We start from the raw sequence: 20,231 nt of genomic DNA, 5'->3' as shown, positions 1-20,231 counted from the left end.
CCACAGGCAAACACCGACAAGGGTGTTTAGAGTGGTCACCTCATCTGTGTGAATATTATTTAAGTTTAAATAAATCAAAATAATAAATTTTAAAATAATAATTAATTTTAAAATTGTAGATTAAACAATGTTTTTCCTGATCTGTAGAGAAGTCATGATGCTTCAGAAGTTCATGGGAATTGGGGAAGAGGCAACCAAAAGCAACTCCCATAACCTGTGCCCATTATTTAAAACAGAATTACAGCTCAATTCTGGAAATTTGTGCAAAAGCAATTAACCAATATGGAAATGCCTTTTATTGGAGCAGCCAAATGCTTATCAGAGTTCATGAGCCACAGCACTACCAGGAGCAGTAGGTTCAAAACCTTTTTCTCTTTAATACTAAGGAAATAGCCCCAAACGCAAGAAGCACTCGAATTTCAGATAAATTTACGGGGAAAACTTGAGGAGGCTCTAGGACACATCTTCTGTGTCATGTAAAGAACTTGTAAGAACCTCTCATATTTTTAATTCTGTATAAATAAATATTATAAATAAATACATTTGAAAATTTCCAAGTTTAATTTACTATAGGTTGGTCCCTGGAAAACAAGACACAGTAGCAATGGCACTTTAAAAACTTTGTCCTGCCACTGTTTGTTCTTTTTGTGCTGAACTTCTCTCTCATGACCAGCACTGTGAATTATAATAATTCACACAGAGTCTAGAATACCAAGTATTTCAGCACTACTCCTACCTCCATATAATGTGATTTCTGAATCAGCACCAGTAAGGGTTTGCTAAGCCTTTTTATTTCCACGGAAATAACACTTTAGGATTAACAACTCCAACAGTATTTTGTGTTTTGGGGCATCTGAAGTTTCCCTGAAGACAACCAGAGGAACCAAATGTCACCACCATGACCTCAAAAAAAAATTAAGAGACAATTAAATAAGGATTAGAAAGCCCAGGGTGAAGTAAAGCACCAAGCAATGGCACAAGAGTTTAAATGTTCAAGGGAATGTGTTGTCCACAAGACACAAATGGACACAATTCCACTTCTGCAGCTCCAACACCTCCATGGTTTGCCTACCCAGCAAAAGTGCAACACAGAAAGTACTACCAAAAAAAGACAATTCTTACAGAATTCTTCTCCTGTTTAGGCAATGGTTGTGCAGAACTGCTCACACCACCACAAACAATAATTCAGTTTCTGCTACCAGGCAATATCTCAACAACTGCAGCATTTGCCAGGCTCTATTCAATAAAGCTGGAATGCATTTTCTAAGGTGGCTTCTAGTCACTAATAAGTCTAGTATGTAAATGCATCTGTATTCTTGCAGTATTTCCTTTGACTTCAGCCTTTGGTGAATTCTGAAAACTGTGACCAACCTCATCTGAATTACTGAGTTTTACTGTAACTTTTCTAAACTAAGAAGTTTCTGACAAAACCAGGATATACCACCTGTTTTATGTGACTGGTTTACAGACTTTGGCTAATCCAGTATCAGCCCTGTACAAAAAAAAACCAACCTCTTTGTTAAGAAAAGAGATTATTACTACAGATAAATACCCTAAACTGAGCCTCTTGAACAGGCAGTCTGATTTATGGCAGCTGGAGAACCTCTGGAGTTCATCTCATGTCAGGAACAGCTGCTGCAGACTCCACATTTTTACGTTAAAAAAATAAAAGAAGAAAATAAAACAAACACGGTACTTCTATTAACATGAACTGGTAGCTAAAATTTAGACATAGCTGAGATTTAATTCATGACGTCAGAATCATCAGAACACAAATTACTACCTGTTTCAGCTCTTGCTCTCTTTAAACATATTTTTAAGGCACAGAACAAACTCAGAGGTTTTACCACCTTTCAAACCTATACTGGATGTTAATAGTGTTAACTGGGCCACTTCCAGCTGACACTATGAACAAATCATCACTGTTTTGCATCTGGGCAGTGGGAAAATTAAGAAGAAAGCAGAAAATAAACGTATTGAGGTGATAATTTGTTCTCTCTTTTTTTTGTTTTAAAGTCACAGGCTGCTCAAAAGTGAATAATACACTGTTCATTGAGGGCTTTCTAACCCAGAAACACACACCAGCCAAAAAATTGTCACTCACAAATGCTGCAAAGACTGAGGTGGGGTCAAAGAAACTCCTCTGGAAGGATGTGAAGGTTCTGCACAACAAAATCTGTGTGTCTACATGCGAATTAAACACAACACAGCTAAACACAGGTATTTAATAGAAAAAAAACCACCTCCATAAAACCCCCAGGTAGCTCAAGAGGTGCCTGAATGCCACAGCAGCATCACAGAGACATGTCGTGGAGGGATATCTTGGATAGACAGCTACAACTGCTGAAATTTAGGAAAACTTAAAGCAACCAAAAATAGGTTTTTTTTAAAAAGAATCTGACACTACAGATTACCCTTTATAAACTTATTATCCATATTGCACAAAAATGGAAAGTTACACGTGTTTGTATGTTCTAGTGTCAACAAAGTAGATTTACTAATGGTAAATGTTCTAGAACTACCCCTGTGGGGTGAAATGGCATCTGGTAACAGGGTAGAACATTAAAAACCTATTAAAAACCCTCTTCTGCAATCACCCTCTTGGATACCTTAGCCTTCAATAGCATTTTCTTGTAGTAAAGTGGAATTAAGGAAGCTGAATAGAAGCAATGTCAGTTTTACTGAGGAAATTTCTTTCTTTTGGTACCTAATTATTTTCCACCATTCACTCAAGTCATGTTTTCTAAATAATCAGGCTAAAAAAAGATTTTTTTTTTTTTTTTTTTTAAATAATGAAAGCTCAGTTCCTTGCACAGTTTAAGAAACATGACTTAGGGAACAGGAACTTCAACAAAACCCTCCACAAACTATAATGCTGCAACAATAAATAACAATACCCATCTTGTTCCAGGAAGAAGAAATTCTGCACATTATCAGGATAAGATAGCAAAGATGTCAAGGAGCTACATTTTTTTCCTATTAGGAGGAAATCCAACACGTGTTCTCCAAACAGCAATGGGGGTAAAGCAACTGGAGCAAGAAAAATAAAGCAATTGGCAGGGGGAGTCACAAATCACCTTGTGTTGTCAGTAACACAAAACTATGAAAATACAGGGAAAATAAACCAAATATTATAAATTAAATGATAGGATGGAGTAAAAGCTTTCTGCAGGGATATCTAAGGGTTGTCCAGCAACCACTCTTTAACACTTTTGTCCTTGCAAATAAGAAAATTTGGTATTTTCTTCACAATAGAGGAAACTGGAAAAGAGTCTCTTTGCCTCAAATACATAGAAATAAACCCAGATTAAATAAATAGTTTCAGTACAGAGAAATAACTCTAAAACTGAACAGTAAACAGGAATGACCCCACTGCATTTGTACTGTTTTCTGTGCCCCTGCTACTGCAAACATGTGTGACTCTAATCAAAGTATTCACACAAAAAATGCTACTCGACCATGAAATTGTTTGCCAGACGAGGGCCAGAGTCCCTGATCCTGCTGTCGGACCTGTCCAGGCACATCCCAACATCTGTGCAGAGCTGGGATCAAGCCAACAGGGTCGTGCTCCATGGGGATTCACTGCCTGCTTTTACAAATCTCACTGAAATCCTACTCATGTAAAACTGATTTATTAAATGAAGTGTCATACTCAACTATGCATATGCACAGTCTGTGCACTTTTCTGCCACTCTTTTAGAACAGAAAAGACATTAAAACTCACCTCAGGGGTTAAATTATTCCCTTCATTATCTACTACTTAAGAACTTAGTACATTTCAGACTAAAATTTAGGTTTGCAGTATGGAAATCAGATCTGAAAGCAGAACTGGAAAATGTTTTCCAGATCCTTTATGTCTCAGAACATATTTATTACACACCTTATGAAGAACTTTGTCTTCCTATGTCACAGAAAACCAGACAGGTCATGTATCTCTTCTGGTGTAAATTATGCACAGAACTACTTTATTGGGTAAATGAGCCTCTGATGGGTTACAGACTGCTGCATCTGAATTTTGTTACAGGTATCCTCCTGAAGTGGCATAAATCCAGTCTGTGGATGTTGCTGTGACAGCACTTTGGAGAGGTACACTTAAGTTAAGGAGGGGTCACAATAAAACAGCCCACAAGGACAAAGTGCAGTGCAGACTTTCACCTTAAGTCAAGTTTAATATTTTTTATTCTCCTTGATTATGCAACAACCTCCATTTTTCTCTAGAGGGGAGAAAATGGAGATGAAATATTGTATTTTCTCTGTCTGTATACACTCCAGGTTTACTGTTGTCAGTGGTTATCACGTTTGGAATGCAGAGATCTCAAAATAAAAAACAAGATTTCCAAGCTTCCCTCTAAATGTATCCCAATCTGCAGATCTGCACGTTTCTTCCCAAGCACCACATCCTGTGCAGGCCCGAGGACCCATGTAAACACAATGCTCTGTAACACCTAGGCCTTAATTCTGCAGAAAATTCAGAACAGACCATTATCTGCTCCCTGTGACTCGTGTTTCGCAATGTGCATCTCATATTTAGCGCGGTGTTTGGATGTGACAGTTCTAGTCAGCCATGGATATCCATGTTCCCTCCAGAGGCCTCCCCGCCTTTCCTCCTCATTACTTCACTTTTCACCACCTCTCATAAGGCATTTGTTGTTCAGCTGTTCTTATTAAGAGCCGCATGTCTCCTGCAATTTATGATCTTCAGGATTCATCTTTCATCATATTAGAGAGCAGATGGAAGTTGTAAGTCCTTGGATTTTCCAGAAATGTGCTAAGCAAGTCTGAAATGAGTCACTTAGACGTATTAACAGAGCAGTCGAGCTGATAACAAAATCTGTGTTTGGCATATTGTGCAGAAGTAAGACTCTCACTTTCACTTTTGCTTTTCATGAAGCTAAAGAAGACTGCATTTAGGCAAAGTGCCTCCAGCCTAGGCAAACAGAAAAAGGAAAATGCTTCCCATCAGTGCAGCTGTGCTTAACCTGGTGCAGACAAAGGCACGGCCACACGCCGGAGGCGCAGCTCTGCAGAGCCACAAAATGCCCTCGTCCTCAGCCCAGAGCAATCTCACAGCTGAAGTGGGACTGCTCAGTGCAAACACCTGAACCAGGGGCATCATAAACATCAGGAGGGACCCTGGCATGGAAAATGAACCATCAGGAGGAAGAGCACACGGAGGAAGTAGGCCCTGGCAAGGCTTAACCCAGCACTTGCTCCCTATTGATCAAATGTTTGTGCAGCACTCTATTGATGTAAGGCATTATGTACAATCAGTGTTAAATATTAATGCCAGAAAATCTCCAGCTCTGAATTCAGAGTTAGTCCATTTAACATTCCCAGTGTTACTAAGCTACAACTTGACCTCCTTTGGTAACGTTCTGGAGTGCTGTAAGAACATATTGTGTGCACTATGCCATGAATAAGGACAATCTGCATGTCAACAGTGACAAATAAAATGCTTTTAAATACAACTACTAAACCAAACATTTAGAAACAGGGCATTTTTCAATGCTACTTAAACTCATGGTAGGCTTTCTCTTCTCACTCTTAAAGGTGAAATAAATTCAAAATAAACAAAGCTGCTACAACTTTTGAGGCAATGTCTAAAATCCAGAGGGTTTACACTTCTGTATACTGAATTATTAGATTATTAAACACACCCCATGAAGTGTGTATATGTATAAGTGCTTCCATTTGTAAAAGAAAAAATATCCTCTCTCCATTGAAACCTTGATTTTAAGTTCACTCCAAATGATAAAGTTTAAAATTTAAACTGTAATACAGCTTTCACTATGGTAGCATAAATAATCCATTAGAGCAAATGAAAAAATTAAAATTTGAATGAGCAGAGTTCATTCAATTGCAAGACATTTTACACAGGATACATTTAACAACATTACTCTGAGAAATGTCTGAAGTTAACAGTTGTACATCAGGACAACCACACAGGAAAAGAAACTGCAGTACCCTGGGACTTCCATTGAGCTGGTCAGAAATTTCCTGTGGAGCCTTCTTCCAGGCGATGACACGTCACAACTTTAGAGCAGAAGCACCTCAGCTTTATTTTAATTATAAAGAAAGCCCCTGGCTTCAGAACTCAGAGAAATTAATCAGTGGAGACACCTATCATGAACTAAAGTATCTAGTAAGGTAGCAGTCTGTCTATCAACATTAAAAAAAAAAAACAAACTCAAACCTTTACAACCAGATTTTACCAGTGTTTTTTTAAAAAACTAAGCTACTCCAGAAGGCTGTGAAGCAGCCTGAGCATTCCAGCTACTCCCCTTTGTCTTTCAGCCTCTGCCTCATCCTGTGAATTCCACATTATCTCTTCAACCACTCACTTCTCCCTTAACTTCCTGAGCCTTCACATCCTCCTCCTTTCCTCCAAGCAAAAGAAAACCAAATTTTATCCCATTTCATAAATTTGGCACGGTTCTGCATACAGTGTATATAAATCCTTTTAGTGCTCCACTCTAAATAAATACTATTTTTCGAACAGAATGTTCCCAAAAGCCTCCCCTCATTAAAATGGCTGTTATCTCCCATTGTTTTCAATGAAAGTGAAGCTAAAATGGTTGTTAGAAAAGAGGCAAAATAAAGAAATGTGTCCAGTGCCTCCCTCTAGGAACCATGAAAGAGGAGCTAAATTACCTTTGGGGAAATGGTGGTTCCTTATCCTGTCTGAGGCTTCCATTGAGCTCAAACTAATTAACCATTTTACTTCTAAACTCTAAGAAAATTAAATATTCACTCAAAGAAGAGCCATTGAAATTTCGGGGAGGAAATGCTTATTGTTCTCTCTGAAACAAGTGGCTGAGTTCTCACATTAAAAGAGAAGCAAAGCCCAGAATTACCTGGGAAATTACCTCTATAAAGAGAAAAATTATGTTGGCTGTAAGAAACAACACATCTCTGTATCAGAGCTTACAATTAACATTTGTGACACACAGCAGTTCAAATCCAAGCCTTATATTTTCCACTAATTTGTGGAAAGGAATGATGAAGGAGGATGGTATGAGCAGAACAAGCACATCTTCCCTCTTCATGAAAATGTGAGAATGAGAATTCAGCTGAGGGATTTCTTAGCAGGAAACAGGAAATTAATCCTGATTTTTCTGCAACAGGAGTCTCTGCAATCCAAGGGAAGCACCAATTTCTCAACTTCAAAAAATTCCTGATGAGCAAACAAAAAGAGTTTCATACTCCTGGAGATACAGTGCAATATTCTGATTTTCACCTGTAAATACATGAGACCAGACAGTGCTGTTTGCAGACTTGGGAGCTGGAGCATGCTTTTAACTAATCCTTTCCACACAATTGCATTAAAGAACAGCTACTGAGCAATAAAATAAGAGCTGAGAGACTGAAGAAGCTCAGCTCCCCTGTGTAAATTCTATGTAAGATCCTCGGGTGGTGACCCACCCTGTCCTCTCCAAACCTCCCAGTGAGCACTGGTCTCCATGCAGACAAAACAGCTCCTACACCAAGGACAAGAATCCTAAACATTTATCCAGTTTTTCACACTCATGGCATTTTTGGCAGCACACATGAGAAAGTCAAGGATGTATCACCTTGTGATATTACACCAGTGTTCTGCACAAAATACAGTTTGTTAATTGTTTATTGTAGTGCAATCTTTAACCCTATGGATTTACTTAATGTGTTCAGATATGGAATTTCAAGGCAACTGCAAATTCCTTGGTTTTCTTCTGGCTTCCACATCTAAGAACACATTTTACTGCAGACATATCTGAACAGTGTGAGACATGATCTCCACAGAATGAAAAGAGCAGTAAAGGCACTTCATTCAAAATTAAATATGAATGCTATTTACAAAAGGAAAGAGCACAATTTTAACAATGAATCTATGAGAAGAAATGCTACAAAAAGAATGCTATGGCCACTTAATAAATTTCTTCTACTTTTAAGAAATAACCTGTTCTCTACCTGGACACAGGAACTATCTACAGAGTAAACAAATCAGTTGTCTGAAGAACATATTTTGAAGGCGAAATCACTGACTTAGTGATGACCAGTAAACATGTAAAGGGTCTTCCAGAACTTCGTGACCCTCAGGTCACAAAGAACTCAGGTAAGGAATTAACAGGTAACTCAGATCTCCAGCATTGCCTCTGGTACAAAAGCCCTGGAGCAAAGCAGGACACCTTGTCATCTTTTGCCTTTCCATGGGAGGATGTGAATGATGGGGAGCTTTTTTTCCTTAATTTCTGTTTTAAGCAGAAGGAGTTTAACATTTATTCTCCACAGAAAATGACAGCTGGAAATTATCCAGTTCAGGTCTCTTGTGGGTCCTGGGACATATATAATCTTGAGAAACTGATTTCGAGAAGGAGACTGAAGGGAATGTTGAACATGCATTCTCCACAGAAACCAGACCGAGAATTCCATTTCTAGCAATAAACCTAGAAGCAAAAGCTGCTCTAGCTAGGCTGCCTGCAGAAGGTCACAGTAGCAAGAGATGGGTCAGGCAATCAAGAATGAAGACAAGTTCCTCCATCCCTGATACACAAAAGGCAGAGAAAGAGGACAGCAGTTTAACGAAACCAAAAACAAAACAGTCCTTGTGAGAGAAGTCTCACAGGCTCTTCATGGTAATCTTTAGTCCAAAATGGACATAAAAATATTCATAACTCCTCAAATACTGAGTACTGATAATGATTAATTAAGGGGGCTTGGGGCATTTAGGGTGTGCAAGCACCTCTTAGTTCTACTGGAGGGAGATGGGTTCAGAGAAGGAAATGGTAATTTCTCCTCCTCCTAAATGCAGAGACCAAACTTTTCTGAAGAGAGATGCACAGAGATTGATCAGCCATCTCAGCCATCAGCGTCCAAACACGCTGCTCATTAACCTCTAGGAAAATTTGATTTCCAGAGTTATGACCTTTAAAAGGAATAATCTGGACAAAACTGATGGCAGCATTGTCTTTGGTACACTCTACAACCCTCACATGACCTAAGCTGTGTCACAGAGCTCAGCATTGAACTGTGCCAACAGGGCAGGGGGGATGTGGTACCAGCTCATGAGGCTGCTCAGTCTCTGGGGCGAGGAATGTCTCTGGTTTGTTACCCTGTACATTACCTGGAATTCTGGGAGACACAAACACAAACCAGAGACCTTTGCCCATAACAGAAGTGATCTTTCAAAGAGCTGGGGAGAAGAACTAACCAAACCTTACCTGGGAAATAATCAAGATTTTAATACAGCTACATGTGAGAAATAATAAATCCCTTCTTTATACCAGCACCACACAGTAAAACTTCCAGTGTCAGGAACATGAGAATAAAAGGAGCACAGGAATTTCTGGACAGTAAAAATATCTTAACCACTATGTATAGAAATCATCTTGTAAGGAAGGACTTTTCAGGTACCACCCCCCTTCAGACCCAGAGATGGGGATGAATGGCCAGGCCTGAGGACGAGCAGGATGGTCATTTGCGGCCATCAGAAGCAGTGGTGCTGCTAAAAATCCAGTTTTTATTTCCCTTTTTGACCCCGTTTTCACCTTGGAAAGAAGTGGAAAGAGATGCATGTTGGAACTTGCTTCTCTCAGCAGAAGATCTCAAAACATGGAAAAATGAGCTCTTAACTAGAGGTGAAGAGATCTCCTCAGGACACCATCAAGAAACACAAATCATTCTACACTGAAGACTGAATTTTGCCTCAGACCATCCATGTACATGATTTCTCACAAGACTTTAAAGCACACAGAAGTTTTCCTGCAGGAAAAGTAAAGTAACAGGTACCTGGAAAAGAATCACAGGGATTTTTCTGCTTCAAATGAAGCTACCCCTACTGAAATACCTGCATTATTAACAGACTGGGTGAGCAAGCAACAGTTTTCTTTCCTCAGTCACCTGATACAATTTCCAATTCTACATCATGTATCTCAAAATTTCCAGGCCAGGACCTACCTCCCTGATCCAACACATGCATGTTCATGACATGCATCTTTTCAAGCCTAAAAAAATGATATAAATGTACATAATGAGTTCAGAACCTTGTTCACTCAGAAGAAAACATATCCAGTGGCAAATCTTGACAGAAAATAAACACACAATCCATTTTAAATATGGACGAGCTGCAAATACTTAAACTCATGATGAGCATGGAAAGTCTTTATAAAGCCAGAATAAGTCTTTGCTTTTCTATTTAGTGGGTTTTTAGTAAGATGAACATTGTAGTGCTGCAAGCAAAAATGCTGGGGGGGGAGGGGGGGGAGAGATCAAACAGCATTACTCTCACAATTGCAGCTAAGATAATGTAAAACTTATACGTAAACTTAAAGAAACTCAGTCTTTCTGTGTATTCGTTTTATGAGTCAACCTGTGTGTTCCTGCCTGACTCGCAGCAATGTCGAGTGAAGCAGCAACATTTCCAAATCATTAAATCATCTGCAAGTGCTTTCTTCCTCCATCAAGCATTCCTAAGCCTTTCTCTCTCCACAAAAGCAAAGACAAGATTATTTCCTCTCCAAACACAGCCCACTCAGCTACAGCTGCCATGTCTGCAGCAGCCAGACCATGCGCCCCTTCAGCAGGAATGGTTTTTCTTAGGTCAAGTGGAACACATGCCTCATAAAAAATTCTGAATTGCTCGTATGAATTAATAAACAAGCCTTCTGTGCTGTTTTGTACTTACAATAGCAGTTTTCAGATATGACAGCACAGCTACAAATGCTCTACTACTTGACCTGCAATGTGGCAGCAGAGTTTTGATTTACCAGCCCCCTCAGCCTTGGCAGGAGCCAGAATCCAGCAGCAGTTTCTGATGGTCCCCACTGATGGTGGGATTTTGACCCCTCCACAGTCAATGGTAAGACACTACATGGATCAGGATTTCACTTAATTCATGTTCATCTTCCTCTGCTGTGAAATCTGCTTGGCTGTATCCCATAACCACTTTCTTGTTCTTTGACATGAGCTTACAACACTCCCTTAAAATACCAGACACAAAAACCATGATGAAGACTGTCCTAAGCAAAATTCATGTGATGACAAGGAGCATTGTGAGTCTTGTGAGGGATTAAATGAGTTTATGCCAACTGTGACAAAAACAATGCAAAGCTTTTCCTGCCACCTTAAAATATTGAGAGAATGGGTTTTACAAACACCAGGTGAATTAATTTCTGAAATAAATCAAATTGTTTCTAAAATAAGCATTCATCCTGCCTTGATGTGAAAATAGAATCATACCATGATTTTATCTTTCCTTCATCAAACACAACTTTATATAGTAACTTAAACGTTCAAGCACAGAACTGTAGGACACGCAGAACTCACATTTTCTCACTTTCCTTGAATTATGACAATGCACATCATGAATGAAGACAGAACTGAGCAATAAGGCCATGTAATATTCCAAGACCTGTAGAAATTAGAAATGCTAAGGGGTGCTTCTAAATACTTTGATTCACCTACTCAGATTCTTAGTATACCTCTAAATTTAGACTTACTGATCAGTTAAACTCTTCTGAGCTTAAAGGTTTGTGGACTCCTTCTAGACTCCAAATACTTTTTCACTGAAAATTTTCTCTTGCTGATCGTTTTGTTTTACAATTTTGTTTCACAACAATATTTACATTTTTTGGATTTTTGGCTTTTGTTACACACACTTTATTTTGAGAACACAATGTCCCCCACTGAAGTCAACTGTTGTGCTTTGGATCTCCCCACGTTTAAATCTCTAATGTCATTCCTCACGGTCTTACACCATTCTTGTAAAATTGCTACTCCTTCAGTGAGGAATTACACCTTCCTCTAATAACAAGGATTCAAAATACTAAGTAGCTAATACTAATAGCTAAGTGTTCTATTTTTCCAACAACTTTATATTTAAAGCAGATTAGGCCAAAATGACCACAGCTATTACACTTGCAAGAGATACTTCATTTTTAATTTGAGGAATGTGCCTTACTAAGTTGGCTGACCTTAACAACTATGTGGGTACAAAATGCCCTTAAACTTTATTCCTCTCTCGGATAATTATTTCTTTTATTAATTATGTTTAGTGGTCAGCACAGCCTGGACATGACTGTGCAACATTGTCCAAACTCCTTAACCAGTCACCCTCCCAATTTAATCACCACTACAGGGTGTTAAAGAGACATTGGTGAAAGATGCTGAACAGCTCTGACTGTGCTGATGGTACATTTAGAGTCTAAGGTGCTGTTTACTGCAAACAAGGCAAGAACACCATTAGCTCACATGTTGTAGGATGCCAAGCCATTACCAGATTTTGACAACAGAAAATGGAAAATGGTCACTTTGCTGAATCATTTCTGTTGTTCTCAATCTGTGTTTGTAAGACACTTAGGGCAGTCTAATTTCAATTTTATCCGTAGAAATATTTTTTGGCAGTAACTAGACACTATTTGTGAGACAGACCTGGAAAAGACTCAAGGAAAGAGGTTTCACAGTTGTACTGTGAGAATTACTCTTACTCAAGACCCTCCCTGTTGTGTTTTGAACTAAAGGCAGCAAAACTGTCATGAAACTTCTGCTCTTTATTCCTCCTGTTCTCTTGGACCAGCTGATGTTGCACTTAACTTACTCTACGATGTTTGGTTGTTTATTAGGATGAAAAAGACTTACTTCAGGATACAAAAATATATGACCCAGCCCAGTTTCAGCCAGGGGGGTCCTGACAGAAGCCAGGGATCAATTCCATCTACAGAAGAGCCTTTTCTTTAGCACTGACAGAGCACAGATATTTGGGCAGGTCACATCCATCTGTCCTGTGCCTTTGTGACCAGCCTCATGTGTCAATGGCATGGGGGACAGAAGGACACTCTTTTTTCTGCATTAACACATGGGACAGCACGTTGATCTCTGAGCTTCCAGGAGTCACCCATATTGTGCTGGCAGTTAAAGAATTAGGAACTCCTAATTCTAAGGTAACCTCAGAAAACTGAGAGTTACATATGACCAAACCTGTGTTTTTGAGCCACTGCAGTGCAGAAATACTTCTCTATGACATTTATACATGCAATTAATGAAGCCATGGTAAAGACACACGAAACTTACATAGTCATGAAAGGCTTTTGCTTCACTTGAGTGTTCACATGTTTCTCGTCTTTCTGGAGCCGCACAGTAGAGATCCCAAAATACACTGCAAGGGAAGAGGTTACAGGGATGATGAGAGTGTCACTGTGATGCTCATGCAGATTTTATGGTGTACACACACCCCACGTGGATGTTCCTATACAGAATCATCACTTCTCCTCCAAAGCATGGGAACACTCACCCCTAAGGAAGAATTTAGCTTTGTAAATCATCTGTGAGGAACCAAGTCCTGCCATCTGATCTCTGAGGCAAGCAGTGCTCTACTCCTTTAATACCACTGCAGTACAGACCAAGAATCTGGGCTAATATATAAGAATATAGCATGTATTACTGTGCTTAACCTTATCCCTCTGACAACTGCTCAAATGATTTCCACAACGCATGGGAAGGAATGAATTTGTAATAATATGGAAAGGAAAGAAAGTGGAGAGAAAACTGGGAGTCCTTCCATGGTCAAGGTTCATGGAATCACAGAATGGTTTGGATTGGAAGGGCTTTAGAGCCCATCCAGTCTCCACCACCTTCCACCATCCCAGGTTACTCCAAGCCCCATCCAACCTGGCCTTGAACACCTCCAGGGATGGGGTAGCCACAGCCTTTGCAGACGAATGTCCAGTCCTGTGCCCAAACCAAAGTTCCCTGAGGATCAGGTGCCTGGGCAGGCACAGAAAAATGGATGGGTATGTTCTTAGGTCATAAAGAGTGAAAGGAAGGGTATTATGGTACGTAACCCCATTGGTCCTCCCCCACAAACTCCTTCAACTAGAGTTATACACCAATCAGTTCTACCACAGAGTTTCTGGAATTAAACTCTGTGTATGCTAGAATGACTTAATAATAAATTTGATAATAAAATTTGTTGGAGTTCCATAGTCGTTTTTTACTGGTTTAGACTTAATCCTTTATAACTTAATCCAGCACCATAACAGCAATTTATGGACAGTTTGAGCACTCTGCTGCAGACAGTCAAAATTAAGGATAATGCAGACATTAAAGGGACACAGTCTTGCCAGGCTTCCATCACACTGCAAAAGCTGTGAAAGAATGGTCAAAGAAGGACACCCCACTTCCCATGCAGCTGTGTAAATCCCTTTGGTTCAAATGGGATGGTTTCAAAACTTGTGAATTCTTGTGCTCCTGACAGCTGGGCATACTGTCTGCACTTCTGCATTCCTTCAAACACAGGCTTGTCGGATATATTAAAATAATGAATAAATACCATGGCTACACAGCAGTGCCTATGAGCACTCTTCTCCCCTGGGGAATTCTGCACACACAGCTATGGACTGCAGACTGAGCAAGCTCACATCTATGGAGTCTCTGCATTTACTGAGTTTTCTTTTCAAATGCAAGTATTTATGATATGCAGAATGATCCCATAACTGCAAAATGTGCAGGAAGGTGGTGAAGAAGGAAATCCAGGCCATCTTCTTTCTTATGAATGCCCTATGCACATTTTTTTTTTCTGTATCCAAGATCCGTATCTTTTCCTGCATCTAATTTTCTTTTATTTTATTCCTTAACAAGAGAATGCCTCTTTATCCTCACCCTCTCATTCTTCTTACACTGTTCACCTGAATTTCTTGCCTCTAGCAGCTGGAAATGGCCATCGACATATTCTAAAAAAATCAGAGGAAAAGAAAACTGGTACTTACCACCACCAGGAATGCAAGAATCCTGGGGGCTCCCCCAGTGTGATGTTTTTTTCCCATCTTATCTAAAACAAAATGATAAAAACAGAGGTGTACATTCTCATGATCACTGTGACTAAAAAGCATTACATAATTCAGATGGAGAAAAGATGAGGAAGAGAAGATTTCATGGTTATGAAACACTTTATGGGCATCAATTTGGATGCCCTATTTACTTACTTTTTTACACTTATTGATATAGCTGATACTTAAAATTAGCTCTTCTTATGCTAGGGAAGCATATTTTAGAATTTTATTCCTTGTTTTCTTCTAATTCTGAACACACTGTGTATTATTTTAAGGTCAAAAATGCAGGATTAAAAAAGTAATTATAAAGTACCCTTAAACCCTGAAATCTTTTCCCATTTGCACAGGACTGATGCTGTAGATTCAGCAGGTGGCACTCTTCCCCCCGCAGCCACGGCCACCAGCGTTTTATAATCCTCAAGGAGTGCTTCAGTGAGAGGCAATGAGGCAAAAGCAAGGCAGCACCACTGCCATAACCCAGTCTCCCACCACTTGGGGAAGATGTACAGCTACTCTGTCTTGGTTTCCTGTGCTGGCAAGCTCTCCTCAACACCTGTACAGGCTGAGACTTCCTTCCCACCAAGGAAACTTGGTTAGTTTGATGCTGTTTTCAAAGGAAATGCAGTTTAAGAACTCTCAACCCCCGAATTCAAACTTTTGTTGTTGATCAGGGAACCCATCAGACAACACTGATGACAGCAACAGAGTCTGTCCCTCCGCTAAACTCCCGAAATGTTGTACTTTAACTATACTAACACAACCACCTTTTCAATGCCAGTCATTAGCTTATCCTTAACTTCAAAATTAAATAGTTTGGGCTATAATAAAGCCCACACAACACTGTCCAGAAGAATGTCCTATGTTAGAACTTGGTGGATCAAAGGCATTGTGTGTGCTCCAAACTCCTCCAGTTATGACAAACAGTATCATTTCCTGTCCAACTCTGTTAAAAAAGGAGTTGTTAAAAGCACAAACCTTCTCTAGAGACAGAAGTAATGGTAGACAAGAAGAGGGTTATTTTAATTAAATGCTTTAGTAGCCTTAATATGAAAGGAATTTAAAGAGATAGATCCATATGCATATATGTAAAAGTACATAAAAGCTAAATATTAAAGGCAGATATAGTGTTCATACTGCCAGGGACCCTCCTAAAGCTGGCATTTTTCAAAGAGACTTAAGATTCTCAACTCCAACTTGATTTCCACATCCAGTTCTTAAGAAATTTAAACACATACAAGTTTTGTCTATAGCAGAAGAATATGTAGCACATACACCTAAAAATGTTGTTTGCACTTACATGAAAATCCACACAGAAAATCTCAAACATGAAGAAACCTAATGCAATTTTGATATATTATATGAACACAACAATTCAAAAATAATTGTGCTGTTTTTAAATTGTTCATAAAATATAACCTTGAGCCACTATCACTTTAGTTGGTAAAGCTGGCAGAATGAACCAACATCCCTCACATACGCTAATACACAAAAAACCATATTTTACAAAATTCCTGCTTAAGTGCTGGCAGAAAAAAGTAATGAGCATTTGAACACCAAAGCTGCTACAAAGGTATTACACACTCTTCAAATACACTTCTCTGAGGCACAGCTACTCCTCCTGTGCCCTGGGAATGTCTTGGAAAGACTTGCATTAATAATCAGGAACACACAGTACCTCTGAAAAGGTTCAAAATAACATAATGAAGAGATGCAATGTACAACTAGAATGAGAACGGGGTTCCTGAAGCAGAAAAATCATTTGCTTAAGAGTAAAAATTTTGTCTGTGTAGAACACCCACATTATGTCTAAGCAGTGTTTTGTTTTCTTCAAAGGAGGGCCTGCTGAAGAAATTACCCGATTCAGGTCTTTTGTTAGTCCTGGGACATATTTCATCTTGAGAAACTGATTTGGAGAAGGAGACTGAAGGGAATGTAGAAGTTTGGGGCTCTTTTCAAGGGTTTTTGGTTTTTTTTTTCAGAGTATCCTTACTTGTGCTTCACATGGCAGATGCAGTCTGTCTGATAAATGAGACTTATCAAGAATTATTCATTATAGAAAAAAAACCCTTCATTGTCAACTGTACAGTTTAAGCTCATAGCCAGGGATGGACTAACTGGGAAGTGCCCACCAACCTCGTCCAGCCACGCTAATGGAATTAGCCCTCCAAGGCTGGAATCTGACTCCCAGGACAGAAAATATGTGGGAAAAGGATCAGCTCTTCAAGGGAAGTGTACAAAAATCAAACTAAACACAAAGCACAACAGAAACACAGGGATGGTCAGGACAACCATCCCTAAGTTATAGAGTATCACAGTGGATTCATGGATATCCAAGTTCTATTTTCCTTGAATTTGGTTCCATTCCTCTGAGCCACAGTCCCTGGCAGATTTGTGAGAGAGGGCTCTTAACTTTTAGACACCACTGGCCCTACAGCTCAGATAATCTGTGTGCTCTTCTTTAAAGCTGAGTGTTGGGGCTTGAGAGTTGCTCTGAACCGTTTAACTTTTAAATGAAACCCACCCAAACTGAGAGAGCCTCCAGCCCAACAGTCAAAGAACCATTCACAAGAATTATCAGCACATTTACCCCTCGGCACTGCTAATTACAGAGGGAAATAAACTCACAGCTTGTACCTCATACCCACTCTATGCACTGCTAATTGTCCCTGACCCTACTGACCACCTCTTGATGAGTATAAGTTTTAATTTGGAAGATTTGATATATCCTTATGTTTCATTGTTCAGATCTGAGAACTTCTCTGGAACTCAAGACTGAATTAGTTTTAAAAGGTGAGTTTCAAGACACTGTATTTAATGTTTTCTGGAAATCCACACGTCGTACCAGCTATGCTTCTGCCAACTGCTCATTTTGCAAATACATCATAAAAATAAAGTGAGCAGAATTTACCTTGGGCAATGCATTATTTACAAATGACAGCTGTTTTGGGAAAGACAAGATGATACTCTACATTATTTTATCTCTTATTTTTCCATTGCCTTACCACAGAGATAAAACAATTGTCAAAAACATAAACAGATCCTACTACAATTCTACCCTTTTCCCTTATATCTGCTTTGTCAGTTTTGTGTAAACATCACAAACAACACTCTGGGTTTTCATTTGTTCCTCTTCCATCTCCAAAATGTCATCACCAGCATAATAATTTTATTAGCTTTTGGAGGAGGATCAGCTAAAGCAGCAAATTTTCATAAGACAGTATCTTGCCTATTTTTTCCCAACTTCTGCTCACTATTCCTATTATTACTACTTCTACATTACTATTGCTATTATTATATCATTATCATATCATCATTATATCATTATTATATCATATTTATGATGATGATAATATCATCATCATCTTATATATTCTTGTGAAAGATTAAAAACAATAATAAACCCAGAAGACTTCAATATGTTCAGCATACATTTGTATCCCAGGACAAAAGTAAAATGCCAAGGAGACATAATTTACTTCAACTTTCAAAAGATGCATATCAAGTCTTTGAAAAGACTCTTAAAAAAAAATAAGCTACTGTGTAAAGGTAAAAATTCCATTAGCAGTTGAAAGTGTTTTAAAAAGCAGGACCTAAGTGGTTGTAGCCATCATTGATTCAACAGATGAAAAGAAGTGAAGTGGTTAAAAGCATGGTGAGAGCACAGAGAGATCAGCAGTGCTTCAGAGAAGGAGAACCGAGAGTGTATGACAGTGGGATGTAAAATACATTTAGAAGGGCCCATCATTCACAATTGGAGATATCAATAGTAAGTTAAAAGGTCATCAAAAACGAGTACCACTGAAGTGTTCTCCAACATGCCCACTTATTAGAGAAAATAGATTAATCTTCCCCAGTGTAGAATGGGGATAACAAACCACAGCAAAAACAGTTACACAAAGTCATGTAAAATGACATGGTAAACTGGGTTCCAGAGGATGAGGAACTACTGATTGAGGCGAACTGATACCCCAGGTTCTCACTGCTGTTATTCTAGACCAAATCATATTTATTTCACTTGCAGGCCCTTGGAAGTCATATAAGAAAACTCACCTCTGATAAAAATGTCTGGGCTGATTTCTGTGCTCCTACATGGAGCAGATACTCATATACGTACAGTGCTAATCTGGAAAATAAACAGAAAGGACAATATTTAGTATTGTGCATTTGTTTGCTCCTTGTCTTCAGAAATAAAGGCTTATCGCGAGTTTGAGGTGTGCCCCACTGCCTTCCACAATGTACTGAACGTGCCAAATCTATTACCTCTACCAGAATTGTTCAGCTAGACATGTAGGTCAATCTGACCACAGGTGTTTAAATAGTCGTCAATTAAAACGTTATTAAGCCCCCAAATTACTTAATGTCAACATTTTTAATATTTGGCCAAGCGCCCAGTGAGCTAACAAGTGACCCAGTGCTGCTCTGAGTGAGCGTGCTTACTGTAAATACAATGTATTCATACAGCATCACTGATTGTTTTTCCAGGTCAACTTTTTTTAACATGTGGAATGTGTCAAGTTGTTAGCACACTTGAAAAACAGCCCTGTGGTTTTTCCAAAGAACACGGAAACTTCAGGCTGCATCAGGAGAAGCGATGGCAGCCTCACTGCCCTGCACAGCTGAACAACCACAGCTCTGCAGCGAAGGGAAAACGGATCCTGAGACTCATCCAGACCTGGGCTCTGATGGCAGCAGAGCTACAAACGACTGCCACAGCTCCAGGGACTCCCCAGAGACTCCTGTCTGTCTGTCTGCGAGCCTCCAGTCCTTCCAGGAGAGGGAGCAGGAGCAGGAGCAGGAGCAGGAGCAGGAGCAGGAGCAGGAGCAGGAGAAGGAGAAGGAGAAGGAGAAGGAGAAGGAGAAGGAGAAGGAGATAGGCGTCTTTTGTATTTGCTACCTGTGCTGTTTCTAAGAAGTAAAATGCATTTGAATGCATCTAGTGATACATCTATTCTTATTTGAAACATTCTTACTATTCATTTTCAAAAACCTGCAGATAACTCCACAAAGAAGAGGGAGAGGATCTGTCTTCCTGTTACTGTTCGAAACGCCATGCCTTGGTCTGTGTGATCACTGTCATCGTGGCACTGATAGAACAGTAATTATAGCAGTGATCTATGAAGTGTAAAATTTTAAAATCTCAGAGAGGCATTGCCCAAAAATGGTTTTCACTAGTTGTTTGTACTTTGTACATGCAATACATACACGTATTACTTTACTCTCTGTCCAACTTCAAAAGGAAAGATGTACTTTTTTCTCAAATTAAATATATATAATTCAAACATGTGACTAGTTTTAGTTTGAACTCTCTAAGTACTGTGGGGAGAGCGGATCTCCTAAGAGTTGACTTAATTCTTTCCAGTTCAAATTCATCCAAATTTTAAGCAATAAATGTTGTAGACAAAATCTAAAACAGATGTAAAAGACAGAGAA

General features: G+C 39.2%; 1 protein-coding gene across 2 annotated transcripts in view; it reads right to left on the bottom strand.

Moving 5' to 3' along the window:
* The window catches only part of SSBP2 (single stranded DNA binding protein 2), a 134,929-nt gene that overhangs the window by 83,723 nt on the left and 30,975 nt on the right, over positions 1-20,231 (bottom strand). For both annotated transcript variants that reach the window (XM_069002153.1, XM_069002154.1), the window contains exons 2-4: positions 18,852-18,924; positions 14,739-14,800; positions 13,045-13,129 (exon numbers count right to left, since the gene is read on the bottom strand). In XM_069002153.1, coding sequence (XP_068858254.1) covers positions 13,045-13,129; positions 14,739-14,800; positions 18,852-18,924 — 220 coding nt within the window. The remainder of the gene's footprint in view (positions 1-13,044; positions 13,130-14,738; positions 14,801-18,851; positions 18,925-20,231) is intronic.

This window comes from Aphelocoma coerulescens (assembly GCF_041296385.1).
Source record: "Aphelocoma coerulescens isolate FSJ_1873_10779 chromosome Z unlocalized genomic scaffold, UR_Acoe_1.0 ChrZ, whole genome shotgun sequence".
Taxonomy (NCBI): domain Eukaryota; kingdom Metazoa; phylum Chordata; class Aves; order Passeriformes; family Corvidae; genus Aphelocoma; species Aphelocoma coerulescens.
Note: the sequence above shows the minus strand (reverse complement) of the source record. Positions and strands in the feature narration are given on the sequence as shown.